Raw genomic sequence first — 27,665 nt, 5'->3', positions numbered from 1 at the left:
AATTACCAGGAAAGCTTCTAGCTATCTGAAGGAATCCCTGTTGTGTGGCTTTTCCTGGGAAGGCAGGAACAAATATCCACTCACTCCAGACCAGGAATTGAAACCAGATCACATAAACTACTCCACCCAAGTCTGGCATAGAGAACCAACGGATGTAGTGGGGACTCTCACAGAAGCACGGGTGAGGGCTTATTTGTGAGAGCATGGATAACTCAAAGGCAGTTCCTCCAAAAAGACAACCCAGTGTGGGTGACAACTCACAAAAACTCCACCTTGCAGGTAGCACTTCCAAAGGGTCTTCTTCAGACATTTTTCACTGCTTATATAGCCTTAGAGAGGATCCTTCAGAGTCTTGTAACTTTCTCAGCATCCTGAGACTTGTAAGTTTAGTGAACTTCCTTAGTTTTATGAGTTTCCCTCCCCCCTAATGTTTCAATACAGAACACATAGCAACACTACTGTCCCTAACAGTTTGAGCTGTTAGATTTTACTTATCTACTCAGAAACTGAGAGCTTATCTAGACTTTGGGATTAGACACAGCCAGAATAGAATCGCAAATATGGGTTCTTAGTAGTTATAGCCTACATCAGTCAACCCAACTCCTGAAAGTCCTGGGTTTTTTTTTTCTTCCTCTTTATCAGATGGATGTAAATTTCTAAATGAAAAAGAATAACAAAGCAAACAATGTTGTAGGTACTTTGTGTTCGGTAAACAGTATCTGCCTCTACTGTTCTTACTCCCTTACTCCCTTTATCTGGGTGAATGGTTGGTTAGCTAAGATATGTGAAGTCAGCCATGGGATAACTAAAGCCAGTGCCCACCCCTGCCCTCAGCCACTCACCTTCTGGACAGAAAATAGACATTGCAACTTCTTACCCCTTTCCCTTACCCCCAGGGCTTTGTTGCCACCCAACTTGAAATATTTTTGTCTTCATTTGTTCTTCAAAGTATAAGGTATTACAGCAAGCTTTTTAAAGCTGTGGGCCCCAGTGAGAAACAGCTCAGGCGCCATATGTCTCTCTGTTCATGGAGAGAACCCTAAGGGCCTTTAACCTACAAACACCATAGTCAGCACACAGAGGTCTCTGAGATCATTACACTGTAAAACAAGCTATTCTTCTTCTCAGGCCAAGATTGACCCAGCTATCTACAGAGGGAGTATTCTGTTCTGCTTGTTTGTTTGTCTTAGCTACTTAGGTCTTCATTTATTTCCACCAAGAATGTTCACTTTAAGGGGAAAAAATGAGATCTAAAATTAAACTTTATGGAGAGGAGATCCATCATCTATTCATTTGCTCTGCAGTGTGCAAGTTCTGTGCCAAAGCACTGACCTTGATAGAGTGTCACACAGTTTATTTCATACATACAGACAACTAGGAAGTAAGTTAGGCAAAGCACATAGCAGCACATAGCTGATACCCTCTTTGCTCATTCATCCATCCATCCATCCATTCATTCATTCATTCAGATTTTGCTGAGTACCTATTAAATGCACAAAATTGAGTTGTCCATGTGTATATGTGAAGATGGGATATAGCAACATCCTCTAAGACAAGACATTCCATCTTGGAAGGAATCTCTTTATAGGATGTTCTAAGTGAAGATGAACAGTCCACCCTGTGGGGAAGCTTCAAGTTCGGGAAGTAGACAACTCAGGAATGCCCTGAAACTAATCAGATTCACTAGACCACTTCCATCCGCCAAGCATGTTATTAGCAGTAAGGACCACTGCTGAGAGACATTTTCAGACCACAGCCTGGGAAAGGCAGAGAGAGCAGGCAAGCTGCCTATGGAGCCGCCTGCAAGGCGTGCAGTGAGTTCCAGCTTTTGGTGGGCTTTGGTGATGTAGCTGTCACTTGAGGTATGTCTGCTCCTGTAAGTAACCTCTCACCCATAGTCCTGTAAGCAACCTCAATAAAACTCATCGGTTTAACGAGCTGAATTTGGGTGGTATCTATGTATCCATGCTTTGATCTGTCATTGGTTCACTATTTGGGGTGAGCAAATGTTTGTTTTCATTTCTCTGGGACTAGTGTCACACAGCCTGTGGTGCTCATCTGCACATATGCAGAGGTCAGAATAGGCTGTTGGGTATGTAGGATCCATTTCTCTATGGGGACCAGAACCCTAAAGCCAGGACATGAGCAGACAGTCAGGAATCAGACCTCCTTGTGTATCTTTTGTTTCCTCAGTGTGGTCAGAAATGTGAGAATGGGAGGCTGTTAGTGGGCACACAGCAGGACTCAGGTGATGCTCGACCCTCCTGCTTACTGAATAAATGCAAACAGCAGTGAGGACAGAGACTGGAAGAGCAGTCTCTTCAAAGAACCTGCCTTCATTCAGCGTCTATTACATGAGGGAAAGGTGGAACCCTGCATCCAAAGAAGCCAGAATTCTCAGCTTCCCGTCAGTTCTGGAACTGTAAATATTTGCTCCAACTTTTAGGAAATCATTATTTTTTTTCTTTATTTTTTTTAAATTTTATCTTTTTTATTCAATATATTCTTTATTTACATTTCAAGTGATTTTCCCTTTCATGGATCTCCCCTCTCCGAAAGTCCCATAAGCCCTCTTCCCTTCCCCTGTTCCCCAATCCACTCCTTCCCACTTCCCTGTTCCTGGTATTCCCCTACACTGCTGCACTGAGCCTTTCCAGGACCAGGAGCCACTCCTTCCTTCTTCTTGGGCATCATTTGATATGTGAATTGTGTCTTGGGTATTCCAAGCTTCTAGGCTAATATCCGTTTATCAATGAGTGCATACCATGAGTGTTCTTTTGAGTCTGGGTTACCTCACTTAGGATGATGTTCTAGAGCTCCATCCATTTGTCAAAGAATTTCATGAATTCGTTGTTTCTAATGGCTGAATAGTACTCCATTGTGTATATATACAACATTTTCTATAGCCATTCCTCCGTTGAGGGACATCTGGGTTCGGAAATCATTATTTAAACTGAATAAAAACTGCTAGCTGCCTTGGATGAATGCTGACATCCTGGGAAAGTTAGTCTAGCTACCAATAAACTACAACTACCCATTATAAAGTTGCTGGTCCTACTGTAGCCGTAGGCACTAACCCACAGTCTGTCAGGCAAGCCAGAGCCACAAGTTGTCTCAGACACCAAGCCTCAGGCTGCTGATATGATTTAAATCTGCTGTGGGCTCTTATTTCTAAGATAACTAGAGTGAGGTGTTGAAAATAATTTCCTTCCTGGCCTTTGAAATAAGAGTGCAGCTGACTGGATTGTTTTCCCTTTCCTTCTTTCCTTCTTTCCTTCCTTCTTTCTCTCTCTCTCTCTCTCTCTCTCTCTCTCTCTCTCTCTCTCTCTCTCTCTTCTTTTTTCTTTTTCTCCCCAGTGGTTGGGCAGGTATGGGAGTGGAAAGAAAAGATGTTAGTAACCCTGAGTAACAGCAAGCTGTTGATAAACACAATCTGGTCAGTCCAGGATCCCAGATGATTTTGATTTCTTAAGCAGCTAAGAAGAAATCTGAAAGATGAGCATTCCATGAACCTGTGTCCATGAGCTTGTAAGCCATCGGGCTGGACAGCTCCGCTGTCAAAACACAAACCCAAAACTGAACTGGCCCTGAAGTAGTAAGCATGGATTTTATGTAGAAAAATCGAAGTAAGAGTGAGGGACCTCGGGGCAAACCTGGGCTCAGTTCAACATACAATGAAATTCACTGCAGTGGGCCAGGGCAGAACAGGAAGTGTAACATCAGGATGGCATATGGGTGGGTGGAAAGTTAAACGCTAGGTGTGAGAGGATTATAATGAAATTGATTTGGTATGATTCTTCCTGAAGATCAGATGTGACCTGGAAAGACGGAGGATGTGGACTCCAACCTGATATTAGCAATGATAGGATCTCAAGAGTAGAGACTCTTGAAGAGTTCTTGTGTAAATGAATTATTTATTCCAGCTAGCCAGAATAAAAGACACAAAATCCTGGTATTTTACTTACAAGCTGTAAGACTAGACTGGGTAGGTGTGAGCTAGTCTAGCTTACATCCCAGCCATGTGCCCCTTGTTACTTGCTGTTTGAATCTCACTGGGATTATTTCTGCTCCATTTCACTCTCTCCTTCTCCTTCTCCTTCTCCTTCCCTCCTCCCCCTCCTGGTGCTCCCTACTTGTAATCCTCAGCCTGGTAACTGAAGCACCACCTACTTCTATTCTCCCCAGTAACTGGTTGTAGTCACTTTAATTTAATCAATAGCTTTTTAAATTAGGGAACAAAGTTTACATAGCATTATTCTGTGCACATGAGGGACTGCTCATGAGGGCATCCAGATCTTGGAGGCCAGTATTTAGCATTTGAATACACAGCAGCACCAGACCAACCCTTAACATTCTTACTATGGTTAAATTTTACAAGAGCACGAGTGAATGAACCTAAAACAAAGGCCTGGAGCCCAAGTAAAGTGTGGTCAAATAAGGATTCTTTTATTTCTAATTGTTCTGGCCATCCACAGCTTTGGCTGAAGGTGTAAGGAGCAAGAGAGTGTATTTGTATGTATTTGTATAAACACATATATTCCCAAATACATAAATACAACCTGCTTACTCTGTTTAATATTCCTTGTGTGTATATTTCAGGGCTGGCCATTTGGAATTGGATAACTAACTGGCTCACATAAAATCCTTTTTGTTTGTTTGTTTGATTAACTTTTTGAGACAGGTTCTCTCTACATATCCCTGGCTGTCCTAGAACTCACTCTGTAGACCAGGCTGGCCTCAAACTCACAGAGATCCATGCCTCAACCTCCCAAGTGCTGAGATTAAAGGCATGAGCCACTATGCCTAGCCACAAAATTCTTAATGAGCTTCAAAGCCTCCCTTTACTTTATAGTCACTGTCATCTCTCTGTAGTACTCGTCACCCCGCCTCTGCCCCTGTCTACCCTAGTTACTCCTACCAACTAAGCCACCCGTGAGAGCTTCTGTATTAGTTTCTTTTCCTATTTCTGTAAGAAAAAAAAAGTAACTTAACCAAAGCAACTTACAGAAACTGTGAGCCAGAGTCCATGCCTCCTCCTGTACGTTGCATAATTTTTCATTATAACAGGGACGCCACCGCCACAGGAGCTTGAGGCTGCAGGCCACACGCATCCAAAGCCAGGAAGCCAAGGGAGAGAAAAGCTTATTCTCTCTCCTTTCCGTGCAGTCCAGAATTCAAGCCTCCTTTAAAGAGGCTCACACCACTGGAAAGGCAGACCTGAAAACCAACTAACACAGCAAAACAGACCTGAAACAGTCCTGAAAACAGACCTGAAAACCAACTAACACAGCAAAACAGTCACTCAGTGAAAGCACACAGGCCCCAGGCAGAATACAGGCTCCATCTTAGAAGGCTTCCTGGGGGAGTCACAATGCCCACAGGACCATGGCAGCTGGGATGAAATCCTAAGGAACTGTCCCACAAGCTAGCAGGAGGCAGTGCTTTGGACAGCTGTTACTCATGAGAATGTGCCTCAGGACCTTAACCACAGGGGCCCTAACTTACCGGAGACCCCAGTCACTGCCCCTGTTCCATCCTTGTCACTGTGTAGACATGGGTCTGCCTAGTTCCTTTCCCCCTCCAGATTTCAAGCTCTTAAAACATAATCTATTTTGTTCGTTGTGGCTAAGTATTTCTCAGCAAATAAATACAAAGATTCTCCAAGTGATCATGTCACCAGTCCCTGCCACACCTTCTCTTTCCGGCCTGTTTACTTCATGTTGGACCATGTGCCTTCTCCACCAGCTACTGAGGGTGAAGCGTCTGGTCCTTCTGTTTGGGGCAGAGGCAGGCCCTCATGCTACCGTGTACTGATGTGTACACACAAAGGCCTTCCAGAGGCTTTTAAAGGAAACCAGTGAACAAGACCAGATTCCACCCTATTTGGTGAGCTTCTACTTGCTAATGGTGTTTTATTCCTTTCTTGACAGCCAGGATGATAAATTAACACTACGTGCTGCTGAAAGGATTCATCTGTGCAGGCTTCTCCATCATGTCCGATGATAATTTGTCACCAAGACCCTCACGTCCTGGCCTTCCCAAGGCTTCCGAGCACTCCATACTGACACCTTCCTCCTCGGTGGAGGATGGCAAATCACAGGAAGATGAGAGTTCGCAGAACGAATCTCTGTCTGATGTTGAGGATGAGTCTTCAGAGTCTATGGACGACTTAGAGTTTCTAGACTTTGAGGATGGGGACTCTGAGGAGGAGTACCTGAAGGAAGACGAGTTTTGGGATGAAGAAGCATTATTGCAGAGGGAAACGTATCTGTTTCAAGCAACATGTATGGAAGAGAATGCATTTCTAAGAGAAAAGAAGCTTCAGAAGCATCTGGAAGATGGTGAGTATCTGCAGGGAATGGATGTCTTGAGAAGCATTTGGAAGATGGTGAGTATCTATCTGCATGGAATGGATGTCTTGAGAAGTATCTGGAAGATGGTGAGTATCTGCAAGGAACGGATGTCTAGAGAAGCATCTGGAAGAGGGTGTCTCCCTGGGAAGGGTATCTAGAGAGGCATCTGGCAGGGAGACAGTGGTTTTATGACACAAAGCATTAGGCAGTGGGCAGGGTTGAAGGACACGGTAGCTCTGGTTCCCTGGTTACTCAGGTACGAACAGCAAGGATAAGAGGTAGGAAGAAACTTCTTGCTCGCTGACTACCCTGTCCATAATGCTGACAGACAGAATGCTCTTCAGACGATTCTGCTTAGAATGTCTACGGGGGTTGGGGCGCCCTGAATAGAGAGCAGTCAGAGAGACTTGAGGAGCGCAATGTGCTAGTTTGGTTCTGTTTCCCATCTGTTCTTTTGCTCATTTATTTACTGAGACGGGGTTTCATTTACCCCCAAAGGGCCTCAAATTCACCCTGCAGCCTGGGGTGACCTAGAACAACTGCTCCCCCTGCCTCTGCCTCATGACTCGGGAATAGCAGGCCACACTTGCATCCTTCCAGAGCATTCCTGGGGACAAATGGTGGAGCAGGAATCTCCTATGGCAAGCCCCTCGCCACCCCAGGGCTTTGCCACCAGAGGACACGAAACACACCTAGATTTACTCATTGCCTTAGGTAGTCTGATTCAACCTAGATTCTGAGTCTTGAAACTACCCAACACACATGATTTTTAAATATTGAAACAGAGAGAAGTCAATAAAATAAATGTTTCAACCCTTACCTCCCTGAAATAGCTCTTAGGTAGTGTACTTTATAGGCACATCTGGAAATGTTAACACATAGTAAGTACACTGGTCATTACAACAGCACAACTAGCCAGCAGGAGACCAGAATATACTCTCTGTCTGCTCCTCACTTTTCCCTTAATAATATATTTTGGAAATCTGTATTTCATTGCATATCTTATACATGTATTTAACTGATACCTATCCCTATCATTGGGTATTTTTCCAGTATATACAGTATATAACACACACACACACACACACACACACAAGAGAGAGAATCTGCATCCTTGACTCAAAAGATAATGATAGCTGTATGTGATAGCCTACACCTGTAATCCCAGCACTTGGGGGGAGTGAAGGAAGATGACTGTGAGTTTGAGTCAGCCTGGGCTACATTGTAAAGCCTTATGCGTTTTTGTCTCATTTTTGTTTTGTTATGTTGGCAGGCTCTGCCTGTGTAGCCCTGGTGAGTGTGGTATTTACTATATAACCCAGGCTGGCCTCAACTTCAGGGCATCCCAATGCCTAGGCCTTCTGAGCGCTGGGATTGCAGTGTACTCGCCAACCCTTGTTTGGGGTTACTTTTATAAACAGCCCTTTGAGACTGGGAAGTAGCTTATTTGGTAGTGTGTTTCTTAGCCTCCATGAGGCCCTAGGGTTGACCCCTTACACCACATACACTGGATGTGTTGGTGCCTGCTGGTGATCACAACATTCTGCCATCCTCAAACACATAACAAGTATTTCCTAGAACACAGACCTACAATCTGACACCAGGCCACCAGACTCTGCTTCCCAGACTCAGCAGTGTAAGGATCTTCTTCCTACACTGCTGAGTGATGGCTCTCAGCCAAGGACGGCCATTTTTCTACAGCCTCATTCCTGGGATTGTCAGTATTGCCTAAAGTTGGGTTTTATTCTGGCAACAGCAGCCACTGCACTGTTTGCTCTAGCTAATGTGTCCTGGCACAGAGGTTCATGTGGCATCTTCCCAGGATGTCCCAACTGCATGATCGTATCCAATCAGGTACTAAAATCTCCAAGTCATCTGCATCATCCGGATGTGGACCTAAATTAAGAACTAAATTATCTTCCTGGGACCAGGTCTGCTACCCTCGGCTTTTATCTTTCCATTCACTTGGGTCGCTCCAGATACAGAGCATTGCAGAGATGACTGCTGGGAGACTCTCTTCTGTGTGCCCCTACCACCATGCTCCCTCTGGGGATTCTAAGATCTCCATTGTCCAAATACTGAGTGTAATGCTAATACTGAAAACTAGCAGCACGGGCTTTTCTTCTGCACAGTAGGGATCAAGCATTCTTAACATGTCCTCTCTGTGTGCCGGATCTCTGTAAATATATTACCCACTGGAGTAGGACAAACACAGTGCTGTCAAGCGAATGGAACTGTGTATAAAGCACAGGCTTTGAAAATAAATGACCTGCTAGCAAAAAATTGAGAAAGCACTGAACACCCTGCGGGGAGATGTTGGAACGCTTTTAAAGGCACAGAGAAGCGCTTCTTGGGCCTTACAAACTCCAACACCACACTAGAGTATGTAAAACAGGTTACGGGGGTGGGGGTTATCAAGAGACTTCTTTGTCTTTTAAAAGAATTTATATCAAGGGTTTTAATGTAGAGCATTCTCCAAATATCTTTGAAATAACTAGTGTGGAGCACAGTATTGAACAAAAATGCCTTCCTAACCCATACAGATATACAGCAAATTGAATCAACCAAACAGATTTATTTTATAAAAACATATGTGTATATACATGGATACACTCACAAATATGTGCATGTACACGTGTGCACACACACACATACACACTTATTTTTAGTGAATTAACTGGCATTTATAAAATGAACCTTAGAAAGAGCATATGAACTATCATCTCTCATTCTGCTAGGTTAATTTCTAGGAGTTAGAGGCAGGTCACGATCTTGAGGAGGATCGTGGGCCCTACCTAGGCACATCAGGGAAGAATCTGTTATCAGCTAGTAATGTCTCCCATAGAATCAGGGAGTGAAGACGAAGCTGACTGCTCTTTGTTTATTCGAACAGGAGTCTGCCATAAAGAAGGACTTTCTTAGTGGTTCAGCTTCTTAGGTCTGGATCCCAGCTCTCTCTTACTAATTTGTCTGAACTCAGACAAGTTCTTTAATCTCTTTTGTCTTGGTATCATCTCTTAATTGGGGACTAGCCATAGACTCTCACAGGGTGCATCAAACACACGGTATTTTGAGCCAGTGTGAAGGTTAGCTGTAAATATATGTCCCATACCACTGGCTTATGAGTGGCCAGTCTTCCATGGCCACATTTTTCTGCTTTGTGAAATGGATGTATCAAAAAATAAATAAATAAATAAATCGTGAGGCAGTGAAGCAGGGCATGGAAGACAGGTCAGCATCAGAGATGCCCCTGGGTACTATGCCGGGCTCCAGTAATTCTTTATCACTTGAGTTAATGACAACTGTATCTGAAGCTCTTGATGTCATAGCCTTAAATACAATCAGATGTTTAAGTGCCCCAAATGATTAGAATTCTATTGCATGCCTTGAATCCCAGCACCCCAGAGGCAGAGGCAGAGGCAGAGGCAGAGGCAGGCAGACCTCTGCAAGTTTGAGGCTAGTCTGATCTACATTGTGAGTTCCAGGACAGCCAGGACTACACAAAGAAACCCTGTCTCAAAAAAACAAAACAAAACAAAACAAAACAAAAAAGAAAGAAAAAGAAAAAGAAAGGAAGGAAAGAAGAAGGGAGGGAGGGAGGCAGGGAGGGAGGGAAGAAGAAAGAAAGAAAGAAAGAAAGAAAGAAAGAAAGAAAGAAAGAAAGAAAGAAAGAAAGAAAGAAAGAAAGAAGGAAAGAGAGAGAGAGAAAGAGAGAGAGAGAGAGAGAAAGGAAGGAAGGAAGGAAGAAAGAAAGAAAGAAAGAAAGAAAGAAAGAAAGAAAGAAAGAAAGAAAGAAAGAACCACTAAGAGAGAGAACACTGAAGTAAGGCAGAAGGAGGAAACTTCTATAGCCCAGACCCTCTCATCCTCACCATCAGAGACTTAACAAGAAAATTTTAATACAAACACAAGTGCTTTGTAGGGATCGATAATGTCTTTCTGTTATCCTCCCCACGCCCAATAGAACTCAAGATAGACACCACATCAAGCCTGCTCGACGTTAATGTAAGGTAATAATCTTTTGGGAAAAGCCAGGTGGAAATCCAGAGATGGGGAGGGGTGGAGAGGAGAGTAAGTCCCCGAGGAAGGGTGTTGAGTAAGGAGCACCTGAAAGTCACCACAGTGTTCACCTGTGTCACACTGTCACTCACGGAGGAGGGCTGTCTGGGTACCAAGAGTGTTCAGCAATGAAAGAGCCGGGCCTTCCGAGTTTTGGTAAAAGCCTTGGTCATGGACAGGCAGTAACAAGAGGCAGTCAGCAGAGGGCTAACAGGCAATGCTCTCTGTGGACGGAAGAGTGGATGGCCAAAGAGATATTGCAAGCCATATGGGGGAAAACACCAGCCTGAGCATATTCCCAAGGCTTACAGTCACTAGCGACTGAAGTACTGCAACCGTGACTCATGTGCCCTAGACGGCAAAGAAATAAAAACATCCATGCAATAACAAATGAACATCTAAGCACCCCCTTCTCCAGGCCTCTCTGGTCCTCAGGATTCTCTGTAAGACCCTGGGGAACTGAACATGACTTCAATAAAAATATAGATAGAGATGGGGTGGGTGCATTCTCTTCGAACGTAATGACCTGAGGTCATTAAGCACATCCATCTATATACCCAGCTCTAAAGAAAACCAGTAGTGAGGCAGCCAGATTTCCCAGCATGCTCTCCTTGTCTCCGTGTCGTGTACCCTATAATTTCCCACAGGTGTTCTTGGAGGGCCCAGATGGGTGGTCACCTTTCCCTATGATGATGTGAATGGGAGGTACAAAACTCACAAGGCCAGTTTGGTGGTGGTAAGGGGTAGATCTGTAACCCCTGCCTTAGTACACATTATAGGTCAGAGCGGTGGGCAGCTATTGGCAAGGCAACCCTCCAGTTCTACTCTACACTGCCCTTCTGGTCTATACTCCATACCCTAGGGGCCGGAAATGGTGGATTTGATGGGTAGCACAGACACAGACACACACACACACACACACACACACACACACACACACACACACAAACACAGACACACACACACAGACACATACAGACACACACAGACACACACAGATATAGATACACACTGAGTGGGATATCAAAGGCCAATTCTTTTTAATTACCCCTTAATTTGCCTGGGGTACCAGCTGCAAAGGGGACTGACAGCCAGTCTGCCACGCGTGACTCACAGCTTCCCTCAGGAAATACACTCACCGCCAGACAGGAAACACAGAGCAGCTGCTCTGTCTCCTGGCAGCTCCGTCTTTACCTGGGAGGAGGCACTTCAACCAGGAGGCATAGGGAGATGAGATTGTCATTAGCCCGGGGAAAGTACTCCACACACACAGGACAGGTTTGTCAAGTACGGAGGGTCCTCTTCATCCCGATCCTCCTGGGCCACTAGGTAGACACTTAGCAGGCCTGGGACACAAGTCATGATCCCAGGCCATTAGGTGAGCACACACCCACCCATCTTTATCCACATTTCATTGAGGACTTGTTCAACTCCCTGTGGCCCTAGGGAGAACGCTGAGGACCAGAGAGGCCTAGGGGAGAGGGCATCTATGTGCCATTTGGCCTGAGTCCCTCAGAAAAGTATCCTAATTATTTACCAGACATAGCCACCACCCCAGGATCTTCCAGACATTTCTCTTTGGGCCTGTCTCTGCCACGTAGCCAATGGGTATAAAGTAATTTCAGGGCGGGCACTTCCTTTCACTCTGTAGAATTGTAGGTTGGACCCAGTAAAAATCCAGAGATTCCGAAGAGAGTACATGGTTCTTGGAACTGTCCTTCCAGACCCTAAGCTGTGTGTGGAGAGTCCACACTTCTTTCCTAACACCCCACCATCTGCAACACATGTGACAGCAGTGGACCACTTACAGACATACATACCTCCATGCTTGGTTCTAAATTACTGTGGCATGTACTTCTGTGATTTTCACACTCCTAAAGCGACTGTAAGGCAGGAGAAGCCTCTAGAGAGTATGAGCAGGGTTCTGAGCCAGGACCGATGGGTAATGTTCTAGAATGTTCTGCTGCCAGTGAAGGCGCCCATAGTTCCTTTCAGATTTTAGTGAAACAGCAGCTGGCCACATGGAGGGCCACCCAGGCCTATTCTCTGTGACCCACAGGCTGGTGCCTCCTAGTGTTCTGGGCCTCTGCTACCTGGAACAGGCAGGAGTCTACAGGACAAGAGCAGCCCCTGTCTCCCCAACCCCACTGTGCCATGCATCTGGGATCCTAGCCTGACTTCTGCATGGAAATTAACCCTTTGCTCCCCTTTGACAGGAGCCCAGTTCTAAGTCCCTCTCAAGGAACCCATCTGACTATCTCTTCTACCGGCTCCACACATGACCTCAAGTTTGCCACATCTTCCTACTACAGTTTGCCAGGAGTCTCTGTCGCCCTAAGAGATCAGAGCAGTCAGACAGAATGGGCCTACAAGAGCAAGTCGGGTAAGGGACACTCTACCCTTCCAGGACCCTCTGGCCAGGCACTACGATCGTGTGTGTGTGTGTGTGTGTGTGTGTGTGTGTGTGTGTGTGTGTGTGTGCATGTCTGTATGCCTGCATTGTATGTGTGTACATCATGTACTGATACTGAGGCTTGAGTACAGTCGCTCCCATACCTGTGACACAGTCCTGGGTGACAGAATGTCAAGTCAAACATATTTGGGTAAGAAGTGAACTAACTTTCTGGCAGCCCTACCACACACCACCTCACATCCCAGGCCCTCCCAGAAATATCTGCAAAGAGCCAATATTGCCCTCCTGTCTCCTGTTTTCCCCTTGTTAGCCTTCCTGTCCATTGCTATATGAACACAAGCAATATTTCCCTCAGGGGCAAAGGTATTCCCTCCACAGGACAAGCACCAGTTCTTTGAGGCAATAGACTATGTCTGAGTAATTATCTGTGGAGAATAGTCAACAACCCTCAGGCCACCTCAGACTGTGTCTTGGCATGCAGTTGAAGCTAGCTCCATCTCAAATCCAGACAAAACCACCATACAATAAAAGATACAGAAGAGATTTCAGAGAGGTGGCATCAAGGGTCTCAGCTCTACCTAATTAAGATCAACGGCTCTTCCCTCTTGGTCCTAGAGATGGAAATCTGAACAGTATTTCTTGCCATTTTTAATCATCAAAGGCCAGCCTTGGTGGTATTGACCCATGGCTGAGTCGCAGATTTAGTTCCCATCTTTAATCATTACAGCAGTAAATTGGATTCCCTGTTCATCTACCTCCCCCAACCTGTGCCTGCTAAACTTTGTGGCTCAAGGTTGGCTAAACAAAATTAGAAGCCAGAAGCCCTTCAAAAGATGGTGGAGACATAGAGGACAGGCCCACAGAAGCCGGTGGGTGGTAGGAGGGGGTTTCCAGGCTTACGGGGCTCATTTGGTTCTCTCCAATCTCTGAGAGATGGAACCATCGTGGACTCAGTGACATCTGCTGAGAAAGCTGAGATTTTATCTGAATAGTCATAAGCAAGACTCTAAAAGGACTCACTAACTGCCTAAGAAGTGTCAGCATTAAGCTTGAAAGAACGTGGGAGAGAAGGAGATGAAGAGGCCGGGTGTGGGAAGGAAAGACCCAAGGCCTGACCACACCAATGTGGACACGCACCAGAAAGACCATGCGAAGAGCGTTGTGTGTTCTTCATCCACAGTCATTTCACAATCCGTGCTTAAGGAATAGCCCTCCTGTGTCCACATTCAGGTTGTAAGCGTCATGCACCTCTGATGTGTGTGGGCACAGGCTGCAGCTCTGCATCTTCCCAAGACTGAAGTCCTTAAAGCCATCTACTGCTGAGGAAACACTGACGGTCAGTCAAGCATCCAGTAGCAAATGTCTACTGATCAAACGACATCAGCTGCCAGAGTCTCAGGTGTGGACTGTGTGACCACCTCCCAGCCAGGCTCCATGACAGTACAACCAAAGCCCTACAGTTACTTGGGGAGAGGATCATGAATGAGTCCAGGGACCATGGACTCACATATGGTTCTAAATCAAAGGTTCCTAGGTGGCAACACGGACTGGAAACATTCTATGGCCACTACAGAAGACACCAATTACCTCTCATACATCCTCTGTGTTTTCAGTTACTAAACTCATAGTGCCAGAAAAGGCACTCCCATCTGTCCACAGGCCTCAAAAGGCTTTTGTTATGTCACTCTTGTCTTCCATTTCGTCTCACCTAACATTCCAAACAATCACTAGCCATTCTTCCCATTCTTCGTCTGTGCTACACATCCAATGGACTTTGCCCCAGGTCACTGTGTATCATATGAGCCTATGGACACCCTGAAACATCATGTACTGTTCTTATAAAACCTGTCTGTAGTTCTGATCCTGCCCCCGTGACCCCCATATCAGGGAAGCTTCTGAAGTGATAACGCTTTGTGGGGGCCTCCAAGCACCACATGTTTCTCTATCAGTTCTACTTAGTTTGTCTCATGTTAGTTCATCCCAGCAAACCTTAGGAAGGGGGAGCCTTTCCCTCTCCCCATTAGTTATTGCGGCAGAGACGAAGCATGAGGAAGAACGAGACGTTACCAAGAATTCATGAGGATCCTCTTTCCTCTTTGCCTGTGAACTATAATCTCTGATGGCAACAGGCACATGACTGTACGGCCAGTGAACAGCGCAAATGGGACAAGGCGTGGAGAGATTTAGCATCTCTCAGGCCTGCTGTGCTGCCAAATACCAAGGGACACAGTAATGTTCCAAAAAGCCAAGCTGGCTGAGGAAGGCTGTCCTTCCCAAGGGCAGCCTCTGAGGTCACGTGACCAGGCTAACCATGGAGGCGGCTTGCAGAGGCAAGCCCATCACGCCTCCTGCTTTCTGCAGCATCCTGTGAAATGATTTCAAATGACCTCCCATCCTCAGCCTCATCATCATAGTGTGTGCAGAGACCAAAGTCCCAAATGATGCAGACATGCTCACCTTCACACCGGTGGCATCACAAGCTAGAAAGAAAGATGAGAGAGTTTGTGACTTCCCCAAAGGGGATATGTGAGGGATGCAGGTAAGAGACAGAAGCACGGGTCCAGGACGGATCCAGGATGGTGAAGAAGCTCAATATCAGAGGTAGGGAAGAGAGGGGCCCAGAAACACACTCTGAGAAGAGAAAGATCCCTGCCACCGTGGCACACTTTACTGAAGATCCCGACACAGGGCAGGGACAGATAAGGATCCGTGGGGGATATACGTAGGGAGAAAGCATCTTCCACCTATTGCAGAAACATGACAGCCACAGGGGCTGAGGACTCGGGACTGAAGGCCAGCAGGGGAGGGTGGAGGTGAGACTCAGGTAGAGACCTGAGTGTCCTCTACACCAGACTCAGCAAAGATGCTGATTTCTAGTCCTTATTGAACCTTGCCTGTGATGACCTGAAATCTTCATTGTTAACACAGTCCCTGGGAGATTTAGCAACATGAACAGTGGAGGCCTGAGGACCTTTACCTAGTTCGGGAAGAATCTCTCGGGACCAAGGCTCTTGTAATCTAAGGATCTCTGTGTTGTGAGATTGTTCAGTGCCCACAGGTCAGAAACAGTGTCTCAGATGGCACGGATTTCACTCACAAAACTACACAGATAAATCCTTGAAACTAGTTCTCCCAGAGGCTGGCAAGTCTGACATGGAAAGAATACTAAAGAGCAGGAAAAGACTCCTGGTCCAGAGGAGGTCTGGGAGGACCAGAAAGACTATTTACAGCCCCTAAAAGACTGTCTATCTAAACATATGGCAGATCACAAACAAAGGAGACCAGAAATCCTAACCTTACACCTATGCTCCAAGAAACCAAGCTTGGTGCCTGGCATGCAGCTGCCAACTGTACTTACTTGTTAAATGCTTTTGACAAGATGACTGAACCCCACTCCTGATTCAAGATTAGATTGTGCTGGTATAACAGCACATCTTACTCCGAAGAAACAGAATTGTATATAACAAAAACACTGTGTTTTAAAATGTGGATAAGCTAGGGACTGATTCTCCAAGCTGCCTGGCAAGAGAGATGTGAGGGTTGGGAAACTCCCCAGAGTGTGAACCTCTGTGTGTGTGTGTGTGTGTGTACGTGTACAGTGTGTGCTCTGGTGGACATGAGCTTGGATTTTGTTTTCAGTGCTGAAAATGAAACCCAGTGACTTGAGCATCCTGAATGTACTCCACCAAAGTCACATCCCAGGTCAATGGTCTGGGATTCCAAAGAATCATGTACAGAGGTAAAAGAAAGAAAAAGAAAAAGAAAAGAGAAAATTACCAAGCATGAATGAAGAAAATGATTCTTAACTTTAAGAATGTGGTCAGGAAAACCGAATTCCAGGATAAATATTTCTGTCCAATAGTGACGGTAACAATAGAAATAAAAAACAGTGGCTATTTCATTTATAGACCTGCTCGTCTCTATGTGTGCCATGTTGCAGTACTCACAGAAGCCAGAAGAGGGCAGTGGATCCCCTACAACAGCAGTTTTAGGCGGTTGTGAGCCACCTGATACGGGTGCTGCAAACAGCATCCAGGTCCTCTGCAACAGCAGCACGGGCGGTGGATCCCTGAACAGCCGCAGTCTCCAGCCGCAGGGGCCCTGTTACAATGTAACTAGAGCACAAAGAAGGTTATGACAGCCCGGCCTGCACTGCCAGTGCTGCTGGATGGCACAGAGGCCCATCCTCCAGCCACCGTTTCATTTTTTACTTCACTGGCAAAGAAAATCATCTTCAGAATAGAAAAAAGCACAGTAAACTGAGTAAGAGGAATCAGAAGGAAGCAGGGAGATGAGTTTGTGCCTCATGTTGAGAGTAAAATGCTGATGTTGAGAGTAAAGATGCCCTCAATAGACCACTACACAGCTAGCAGGGACAGTCACTTAATGTTGGTTGTCATTTCTTGGCAAAACAGCCATAGTCAAATGTAATAATCCTGCAGCACCAAATTCCACCAGGCCTCTAATGCCCGATGGCTTCTCCGTGTTCGGGGACAAGACAGAGCAGTAAGAACCGGAAGCGGAAGCAAGACGATGAAGCAATGACAGAACCGCGCTACCCCTGGCTGCTGGTGCTGGGTCCTATGGGAAAGCAGGCTGAGCGAGCCACAGGGAGCGAGCCCGTAAGCAGCGCGCGCGTGCGCGTGCCCTCGTGGCCTCTGCATCTGCTCTGCCTCCAGGTTCCTGCCCTGCGTGGGTTCCTGTCCTGACTTCCTCCAGTGACGGACTGCAGTGTTGAAGGGTAAGCCAAATAAACCCTTTCCACCCCAAGGTGCTTTGCTCATGGTGTTTCACCACAGCAGTAGTAACCCTAACCGAGACGGATACGTTTCTGAGCTTGGTGGCCTTTCCCTATGGGAGTGCTGGGGCTCAAAATGAAAAAAAAAAAAGTGATGCTGTCAATGCACATGCGTGAGACTGAAAGGGTTAACTCTGGAACTTTGGAAACGTCATGGAACACTTGCCCCTCCCAGGAGGGAGAAGCTAAAAACATTCCTCAGACCACAGTGAGGTCCTTGCAGCTAGGGAAGGCCCAGAGTCCACTGACCACCTACCTCATTCCCTAACAACCGATTAGTTTAAAGGTAACGCTGTTCTGCCAATCACATTGTGCCTAATGGCGACTGCCCTGAGGACTGTATAAAGCCTGCTCGCACGTGGTTGTTCTCTCTTCATGTGCATGCTGGATTGAATAAAAATCCTTTTGCTTTTTGCATCAATTCCCGTCTCTGCGTGGTCCATTGGGGGGGGGGGTCTCTCCCATAAGTTAAGACTCCTCTGAGTCTTACAAGACCTCTAGTCTGAGCACTGGGGCCCTGATGTAAACCCAACCCTCCTGGAAAGGGACAGCAGATTTGCTTCTCGCCTCATGACCCCCTTCCTCTTCTGCTGCCAAAGATGGAACATAGACTGTGAATGAGTGTGTGTGTGTGTGTGTGTGTGTGTGTGTGTGTAAGAGAAAGAGAGAGACAGACAGACACAGAGAGACAGACAGAGATAGAGAAACAGAGAGACAGAGAGAACGTGTGTATAAGAGAGAGAATGGAAGTTTTGTGTGTATGTGTGTAAGAGTATGTGTGTGTATGAGAGTGTGTGAGAGAGTGTATATGTGTATGAATGTGTGTAAGAGTGTGTGTGCAAGAGTACATGTGTAAGAGTGTGCTTGTGTGCATGTACTTGGGTGCACACCTGTTCAGGAATAAGAAGAGATTCCAGCACAAAGGAGCAGGGACAGAAAAGCTTCAGCAGACATAAACCAGAGTGACCACAGTGTGTTAAAGGAAAACACAGGAAACGAAATGCAAGCTCAGCAGGTCCATCTGTGTCTGCTGCGTGTGTCCACAACCCCTGCTGTGTGTCTCCTGGGGAGCTCTTGGCATGAGGAAAGCAGAGGACTTCTTTGCTTTGATGACAGGAGTGCCCCAGGGTGCAGCCCCTCAGCCTCAGAACCTCCTGGCCCTACTCTAGTCCCAACAGCAAGAGTTAGAATTCCTCTCCTCTGAGTCTCCAGCCAGGGGACCCCTCTGATTTACTCCAGTCTTTCAGTAAGTCACTAGAAAAGGAAAAATTGGGGGGCACCCAAGTTAAGGCAGCCATACCCTCAGGCCTCCTCCCAGCTCAGCCCTTAGGTGCCAAGAACCGCAGGCCCCATGTGCAAAACATGGACCCACGGCAAAGCCCAAGACTAAACTCAGATCGGCCACTCTTATCTTTCCACAGGACTATCCTTAAGATCCAAAACAAGACTGGATCAAGACTCCTCCCTGTTAATCTATTCGAAATCTGACTTGGAAGGTAATGCCTGCTAATTTTAAATGACTGTAGAAGGTGCCCCCCTCCCCCCCCCCCATGAAAGCACTCCCTTAGCCAGGCAGCCTCAGTCCAGGCCCACCGCCAAGGCATCATCCCCCAACATAGCAGCAAGGAAAGACACCAAATCAGAGGCAGGGGCATGGATCTTTTGAAAGGAAAGGAAACAGTACCCGTGATTGGAGGCAGGAGGGAAGATAATGGTTGTTATACATAGCTCATCCAGCGACATCTTTTGTGCACTGTGCAGGATATTGAAATTAACAAAACCTGATCCAAACCCTAATGAGAAAGAAGAAATAGGACCGAGGAAAGGGCACCTGGAACTTAGGGAGCGCACACTACAGCCCCACCTGCCCTGTGGTGGGCCTAGGAAACCTCTCTCTGCCTGGGTGGCCTCTCTCACCATTACCTCCTCTTACCCCTCAGCTACTTAAGAAGTGATTTTAAAATCAGTTCCCTCAGGCATTTCAGCAATTGAAACAGAGAAAGACAGAGGAAGGTTATAATAAGAGTCAACTTAACCCATTATTTAGAGATTTCTTGCAGAGTACTGTGGGCTGGGAATAGACCCAGGTGGTGGCTCCCTTGTTAATCCAGTTTATACCAAATCCTGGAGGGGAATCTGGGCACATGCTGTCACATGCTTTGAGAGCCCCGAAACCTCTCACAGAAGGGAGATTAAACAGACAGAGTCTCCAGAGTGAGACAAAATGGCCCACCTGGGACAGGGCTAGAAGTCTGTCTCCATATTCAACAGCCTTGGTACAAGAAGGAACCATTTAAAATGGGCCTAGGCTGTGGCTGAGTTTGTGAGGTAAAAGAAACAGCTTTCCTGAGGTCTGATGTGTCTCATCATACACTAATCCAGTGCCATCTTGGTAGAAAAAAATAGTTTGGCACTACAAAAAAGAGTAGTCTACACATGACTCCCTCACTTTATTAAGTGTTTGTCAATTAAAGCTAAGCTGACTCCCATGAAAGATGAAGACAGGGGAAGATCCAATGCGTGGAGCATCCCAGCCTGCACAGCACCCCTTCATCACCAAACGTGAACAATGACCAAGAGCCATGCTCACCAGAAAGCAATTTAGGGCCTTAACTGAAGGGAAGGGGTCGAGATGTTCTGATCTGAGCTCACGACCTATTCTGTACTCACCCAGACCCCGTAGCCTGTCCAACAAACTCTTTCCAACTACAGACTGTCACCCCTCTGCTACTCCAGATAACTAGCCACTAAATATGGCTTCCTCTGTCTGAGTCCACTGCCACGGCTGTTTTGGAGAAACACTGTTCAAATGTCAATGTGCAACACAGTTGTATTGGAAATACACTCCAGTGGAAGAATTCTTCCCTCGTAATGGGAGTCCTGTTTGAGTGCAGATTCTCAATGGCAGGGTCTGGAGAACGTTGGCTTTCTAGTGGGCTCTCGGTTATTTCTGATGATCCTTGGATCATAGTCCAGGTAGTCAGACTTTAGGACAGCGTGTAGATTTGCGTCACAGTGGCCAGTCCAGCCTAGCTCTTGGCCTCACTACATAGGCCAACAAGAGGAGTAGAGGAGTTGAAACCGATCTGAATTTTGTTTGACTGTTCATGGATCTCCAGGGTAGGGCTGCCTATTGTGCAGAGCTGGTCCTAGATTACCACTAATTTCTGCCCCCTTTCCCTCATCTGCTGTCAAACAAAACCTTCAGTGACACAGCCAGACAAGCCTTACAGTGCAGTAAGGAGATATAGAAAGGACCTTGGCAATGGGATGAGACTCTTGTAATGAGACAGAGATGACACTCAATCACAAACACAGCCTTGACAGGTGGGAATCACATCCAAAGGGCAGGAAGAGGTGATTGGGTAGAAATGTCTGTGAAGCAATATCACGGGAAGGGGATTCACACCAAAGGCAAGCCAGAGTGATCAGACACCCAGTTTGATGGTTCTGGACCACTGAGGAACCAGGCCCAGGGTCGAGATGCTAGGGCCTCAGGTTGTGAAGCTCCTACTAATGGGCTTAGCAAGGCACTGGCTACAACCAGGTTTCAGAAAGAAGGGGACAGGTCAGTCAAGGAGATGACTCAGGAGGTGAGTAAGCTTTGACCACACAAAGCCCAGTTTCTCTCAGTGGAATATGGGGATCATTGCTTTGACTCTGTGTGGGAATATACACGGCTCAAATATTTATCACAAATTCAAGTGTTCAGTTCTATCAGGAAGAGCCATAGAAGAGATGCATCAAATAAAATGGAATCAAAATTGGCCCTTAATCAGATACAGGAGTGGGAGTCAAGGGAGATGTGCTATAGGGAACTGTGTGTACCGACCGGCCCTTGGCCTCCATCAGCCCTTGCCTCTGAGCCACTGTAAAGATGAGCCTTCTTTTCCTCATGGCACCAGTGAAGAACTAGGTTGTGAACAGGGCTAGAGTGTGAACAGGGCTAGACTGTGAGCAGGACTTGGGTGTGAGTAGAGCTAGGGTGTGAGCAGAGATAGGGTGTGAACAGAGCTAGGGTGTGAACAGGGCTAAGGTGTGAGCAGGGCTAGAGTGTGAACAGGGCTAGAGTGTGAGCAGAGATAGGGTGTAAGCAGAGATAGGGTGTGAACAGGGCTAGGGTATGAGCAGGGCTAGAGTGAGCATGGCTAAGGTGTAAGCAGAGATGGGGTGTGAACAGAGATAGGGTGTGATCAGAGATAGGGTGTGAGCAGGGCTAAGGTATGAGCAGGGCTAGGGTGTGAACAGAGGTAGGGTATAAACAGAGCTAGGGTGTGAGCAGGACTAGAGTGTGACAGAGCTAGAATGTAAATAGGGCTAGGGTATGAGCAGGGCTAGGGTGTGAGCAGGGCTAGGGTGTGAGTAGAGCTAGGGTGTGAGCAGAGATAGGGTGTGAACAGAGATAGGGTGTGAACAGGGCTAGGGTATGAGCAGGGCTAGAGTGAGCAGGGCTAAGGTGTAAGCAGAGATAGGGTGTGAACAGTTAGGGTGTGAACAGTTAGGATGTGAACAAAGTTAGGATGCAAACAGGGATAGGGCATGAACAGGGCTAGGGCGTGAACAGAGCTAGGGTGTGAACAGAGCTAGGGTGTGAACAGAGCTAGGGTGTGAGCAGGGCTAGGATGTGAGCAGAGCTAGGGTGTGAATAGGGCTAAGGTGTGAGCAGGGCTGGGGTGTGAACAGGGCTGGTGACATTGCAGGAGGCACAGGCCTTATAAGACAGATCCACCTCTTGCTCCTGGCCTGGTACAGCCCTGTCCCCACCCTCCAGGGCACATACAATGTTCTCAACAGATCAGAACCAAAGGCCATAGGAAACCTCCAAAGGAATCATTAACCAGAAATGAAGTTCTTCTTATTCAGCCGAGTCCCAGCTCTGGAGGCTGCTTGTGGGACAGTGCTCCCCCTGACTTGTGCGCAGAGCCCAGTGATGCTAAGAAGCTCTGTGATCACAGGGAACCCAGCGCTACGGAGCACCCACTGCTCTGTATCCGGGGTGCCACCTCACTTCCATCTTGCAGTGAACACTTACTTTCTCCCCCAAGGAATTCTTTGGTAAAACCAGTAAAATAAGGAGTCACCAGTGATGAGGTTTTGCTGATCTGTCGGGCCCCAACCAGGCACAGACTCCATCTCTGGCAGCCCCAGGAGGCAGGGACATCACAACCCAGACCATCTTGTCTTTGCTGTTAGCCTCACAGTCCCTTGGGCTCCTTTGTGCCTGTTGGATTTCTGTTCCTCTCTGATGTTAGCCACAAGGAGCTCCTGACTGCTTGCTTGAAGCCCGCAGGTTCTCGTTGGGTGCACCTAAATGGCTTTTCAGAACTACTGTAGGAACACATTGTGTTTTTAGAATCACACTTCAAGTACTGTCAACTTTGCTATGTCAAGCGCCCCAGTGGTGCTGGCCGCACATGCACCCCAGTAAGAACGGGGAAAATGGCCACCTGTGAATTCTCAGCTGACGCAATGTTGTCTAGATCAAACCATAGATATGCATGTGAGGTCTGCAGTCAGAGGGGACCTAGTCAGTCACCCTGACAAGAGGTGGGGCTTTTTCCACTGGACCCAAAATAAGCAGGTGAGGATCACAAGAACACCCCCACCCTACCCCCCACCCAACCTCCACCCCACCCCCACCCCATCCCCCCACCCCCCACTCCAAGCGCATAATAAGGGCTCAGAATTAAATGAATTAAGCCAGTCCTGTGCTCCCTACTGGGTTCCCCGGGCTCTCTGGGTGTCCCAGACATCCTGAAAGTGAGGCAGCAAGCCATGGTCACTTCCCTAGAGACCCAGTTATCCAGTTAGAGCCACACCTTAGGAGCCAGCCACTTCTTCCCGGGAGGAGGGAGAGAGCCCAGAGTTCTAATTATCAGTTCCACAATTCAATTTTCACCCCCATCACCCTGAAGGCCTGAGGCCCTTTTCCTTTTCCTGAGCCACCGGCTAGGGCTGACACTAAATGCAAATATATGCAGTGTTTCTGGTAGAGCCTCTTGGACCGTTTGGACTGGGGAATCCTCTCCTGCCTTGACTTGCAACGCTGATGATAGGCAGGCCCAGAAAGTAGCAAATGTGAGAGTACTACTGGGAGATAGATACAGTTCTTGGAATTTCTGACAATAGAATCACATTCAGACTAAATCACCCTTGAGAATACAAAGTCCCTCTGCCAGTCCCCAAAGAACTCTGACAGCTAGCCCCTCCCCCATCTCCTCTGTTGGCTCCACAGTCACCAGATACCTGCTCCACACCAGGTATCCCGTGCTTTTGCAGTTTTTCAACATGTGTTGCCAGTCTCACCACGGGGTGGGGGTGGGGTGCGGGAGGGGCAGGGGAGGGGCAGGGGCAAGGGACAGGGTAGTACCATCCATCCCCCAGCCACCTGCCTGTTCTCCACCTACTTCATCCAAGCATCACCAGACACCAGGACCACAGCAGCTTCCTTAAATCGGCCACTGGAATGGCTTATTCCATGCCTGTTTTATTATGACCTCCTGCTGAATAATTTGATGAGTGTGCGTCACTAGGGGGCGCCTGTGAGTTTTTTGTTTGGTTGGTTAGTTTTGTTTTTTGGGGTTTTTTTTTTTTTTTTTTTTTAATGATGAGGTCATAAATCTCTTTTTCTTTTTATCCTTGTTTTCTTTTCTCTCTCCGGCTTGTTTTTCTCCCTCCAAATGTGCTTCCCTTTGATGTTCCTCTCCAAATTGAAAGAATCAGACAGCTTCCATCAAGGGGCCTTCTGGGACACACTCATGAATGAACCTTTCGACAAGCAGGAAGAGGGAACCTTTGAGGTAAGTGGGTGAAGAGCTACGGTCCCCTACCTCCAAGGAGACATGGCTTTCGCGGCAGCATAAGACTCAGGAATAGCAGGCCATACTTGCATCCTTCCAGAGCATTCCTGGGGACAAATGGTGGAGCAGGAATCTCCTACGGCAAGCCCCTCGCCACCCCAGGGCTTTGCCACCAGAGGACACGAAACACACCCAGACTTACTCATTGCCTTAGGTAGTCTGATTCAACCTAGATTCTGAGTCTTGAAACTACCCAGCACACATGATTTTTAAATATTGAAACAGTGAGAATTCAATAAAATAAATGTTTCAACCCTTACCTCCCTGAAATAGCTCTTAGGTAGTGTACTTTATAGGCACGTCTGGAAATGTTAACACATAGTAAGTACATTGTTCATTACAATAGCACAACTAGCCACCAGGAGACCAGAATATACGCTCTGTCTGCGCCTCACTTTTCCCTTAATAATATATTTTGGAAGTCTGTATTTCATTGCATACCTTATACATGTATTTAACTGATACCTATCCCTATCATTGGGTGTTTTTCCAGTATATACAGTATATAATACACACACACACACATACACACACACAAAAGAAAGAGAGAGAATCTGCATCCTTGACTCAAAAGATAATGATAGCTGTATGTGATAGCCTACACCTGTAATCCCAGCACTTGGGGGAGTGAGGAAGATGACTGTGAGTTTGAGTCAGCCTGGGCTACATTGTAAAGCCCCGTGGACCCCCTCCCACAGCAAGTTTCTGTTCCAATATGTTGGGCTGTTCTCCTTTTCCCAAGAGACAGAGAACGCCCCTCCATGAGGGTCATCACCAGGACCCATCTGTCAGAGTGGAAGTAGTGATGTGTTGCCGTGTGCACTCAGGCTGCGTGAGAATGGGGTGCTTTCCCTGCTCATGAGCCTCATGGGTCTCCTCTAAGAGACCTTAGCTGGTGTCTTTCTGCCAGTCTCCCACCATGATGTTTACGTACGTCGTTTCCTTCCTGGTTTGTAGGAACTTCTTTTTTAAATTGTATTTAGTGTGACGTGATGTGTGTGTGTGATGTGTGTGTGATGTGTGTGTGTGTGTGTGTGTGTGTGCATTGTCTGCATGCAATGTCTACATACCATGTGCATGCCTTATATCTACATTTGCATTTTTAAAAGTCACTCTTTATAGATGGTGGGGAAACTGAGGACAAGGAGAAAGGCAACTTCATGATGTCAGTGCAGGTGAACTGCACTGATGTCTGGTTCCTTAAGGACATGACATGAGATGCAGTGACACCGGCAGACTGGGAGGGTAAAGAGGAGAAAGTCGTGCTTGCAGGTTAAGTCTGAAGCTCCCACACTGAGTGCTGAGTTCTGAGTGCCTGTAAGATATCCAGATAAAGTCCAATTAAAATCCAAGAGTAAACTGGACAGTGCTTGCATAACCTTTAATCTCAGAACTCAGGAGGCAAAGGCAGGCGGATCTCTGAGTTCAAAGCAAGCCTGATCTACAGAGTGAGTTCCAGGCTAGTCACAGAGAAACCCGATCTTGAAAAACAACAAAACAAAACAAAACAAAACAAAAAAGCCAAGAATGGTCCATCCTGAGCCTCGGAGAACAATCTTGCTTGGGGAGGCTGGCATGGAATCTTCATTAGTTTATAGAGTTCTATAGCAAAGTAACAAGGAGGAATTGACTTAAACAGCAGAAGCTGACTTCAGGGTCTGGATGCCAGATGCCCAAAGTCTGCGTGTCGGCAGCCTCGGTCCTTCTGAGAGCTCTGAGGGAAAGCTCCGCCCCAGGCCTCTCTCAGCCTTAAAGATGGCTGCTTCTCCTGTCAATTTCCGTCATCTTCCCTCTGTGTCTTTCCTGAGTCTAAGTCACACGGAATGAAGGCTGTGGTAGTGGACACTGAAGGTCAGCTTGACGGGATCTAGAGGCACCTAGGAGACAAAGCTCTGAGTGTGTGAGCGTGTGAGCGTGTGTGTGTGTGTGTGTGTGTGTGTGTGTGTGTGTGTGTGTGTGAGAGAGAGAGAGAGAGAGAGGGAGGGACTCTGTCTCCCTAACGGTGAGGGACAGTTCTCCATGGACTGTGCTATCTTAGACTGGAATAAAAAGAGAAGGGAGCTAGGCAACAAAGTCGTGTGCCACGCCATCACGCAAGGACAGGATGCCTGTGACCCAGAGGCAGCACCAGGGCTCGGACACCAGAGTCTCCCGACCAGCAGCGTACTCCACAGCTCTACAGCAACATGACAAAGCGCCAGGCACAGCACCCCACAAAGGGATGCATACCTTGGCTCACTGCTCTGCGGGTTCTTGTCTAAGATGGGGTAGCCCCAGGCATGTCAGACCTCTGCCACACCTTGAGCCAAAAGCAAGGGGCAGGCGGAGATGAAGGTTCTACAATCCGTTTAGGTCGCGTGCCTCCAGCAGCCTAAGGACCTCTCATTCAGTCCCATATGTTAAAGGTTCCATGACCGTCGGGGAGCTTACAGCCTTGACACGTGGACCTTTCCGGGTACATTCAACCTCCAAAATGTGGCTCTCAATAATATCGTGAGGCAAGATAGTATTTCTCCAAGCAACCTGATGGAAACCATGTGTGGGCAGGTTTAGCCAGCCCAGAAGATGTCACGTGGTACAGGCAACTGCTAGTACTTCTGAGGAAACTTCTGAGGGGACCCCAAAAGCCACTGGGGCACAACTTGATGGAGGGCTTACCCTCCTAATGGTACCCTGATTCCCCAAATCCACTTGTTACTTCTAATTACTAGGACACATACATGCACTACAAGTCTTGCTAAACAAACATTTTCTTATTTTAACAACCAGAGGTTTACCTGGGAGGTACACATGCTGGCTAAATCAAGTGGAGCAGCACAGCCTAGAGAGGGCGGGAACCTTGAGGGAAGCCATTGGCTTGGGCCTATTGCCTGGGGAATTACAGAGGACACTGTATTTTCTGGCCAACAGAATATGGAATGTAAATTGTGCTGAGAGACAGCTGGCCAGGCACTCATCCCCTCCCTGGGAAGGGCGGTCAGCAGGAACGTGGAGGCAGAAATGCCAGTACAAGGGTTTAACCTCAAACTTACCTGAAGCAGTAGTGTCAGCAGTGGGGAAGAGAGGTGCTCAGAGATGAGGACCAGAAGAGCCGACCCCAAGCTGTCCCCTTAACCTAGAAATACTCTGAACCACAAGCTGTCTTCTTGTAACTGTCCCACATCAGATGTCACATTGAAAGG

At 47.1% G+C, this 27,665-nt stretch overlaps 1 protein-coding gene across 1 annotated transcript in view; it reads left to right on the top strand.

The window, feature by feature from the left end:
- Window positions 1–5,992: 5,992 nt before the first annotated feature.
- Window positions 5,993–27,665, top strand: part of Erich6b (glutamate rich 6B) — a 40,355-nt gene continuing 18,682 nt past the window's right edge. Inside the window, exons 1-5 of the mRNA XM_052190256.1 lie at window positions 5,993–6,341; window positions 10,318–10,363; window positions 12,629–12,795; window positions 19,045–19,119; window positions 24,347–24,423. Coding sequence (XP_052046216.1) covers window positions 5,993–6,341; window positions 10,318–10,363; window positions 12,629–12,795; window positions 19,045–19,119; window positions 24,347–24,423 — 714 coding nt within the window. The remainder of the gene's footprint in view (window positions 6,342–10,317; window positions 10,364–12,628; window positions 12,796–19,044; window positions 19,120–24,346; window positions 24,424–27,665) is intronic.

The sequence above is a fragment of the Apodemus sylvaticus genome, chromosome 8, assembly GCF_947179515.1.
Source record: "Apodemus sylvaticus chromosome 8, mApoSyl1.1, whole genome shotgun sequence".
NCBI classification, from domain to species: domain Eukaryota; kingdom Metazoa; phylum Chordata; class Mammalia; order Rodentia; family Muridae; genus Apodemus; species Apodemus sylvaticus.
Note: the sequence above shows the minus strand (reverse complement) of the source record. Positions and strands in the feature narration are given on the sequence as shown.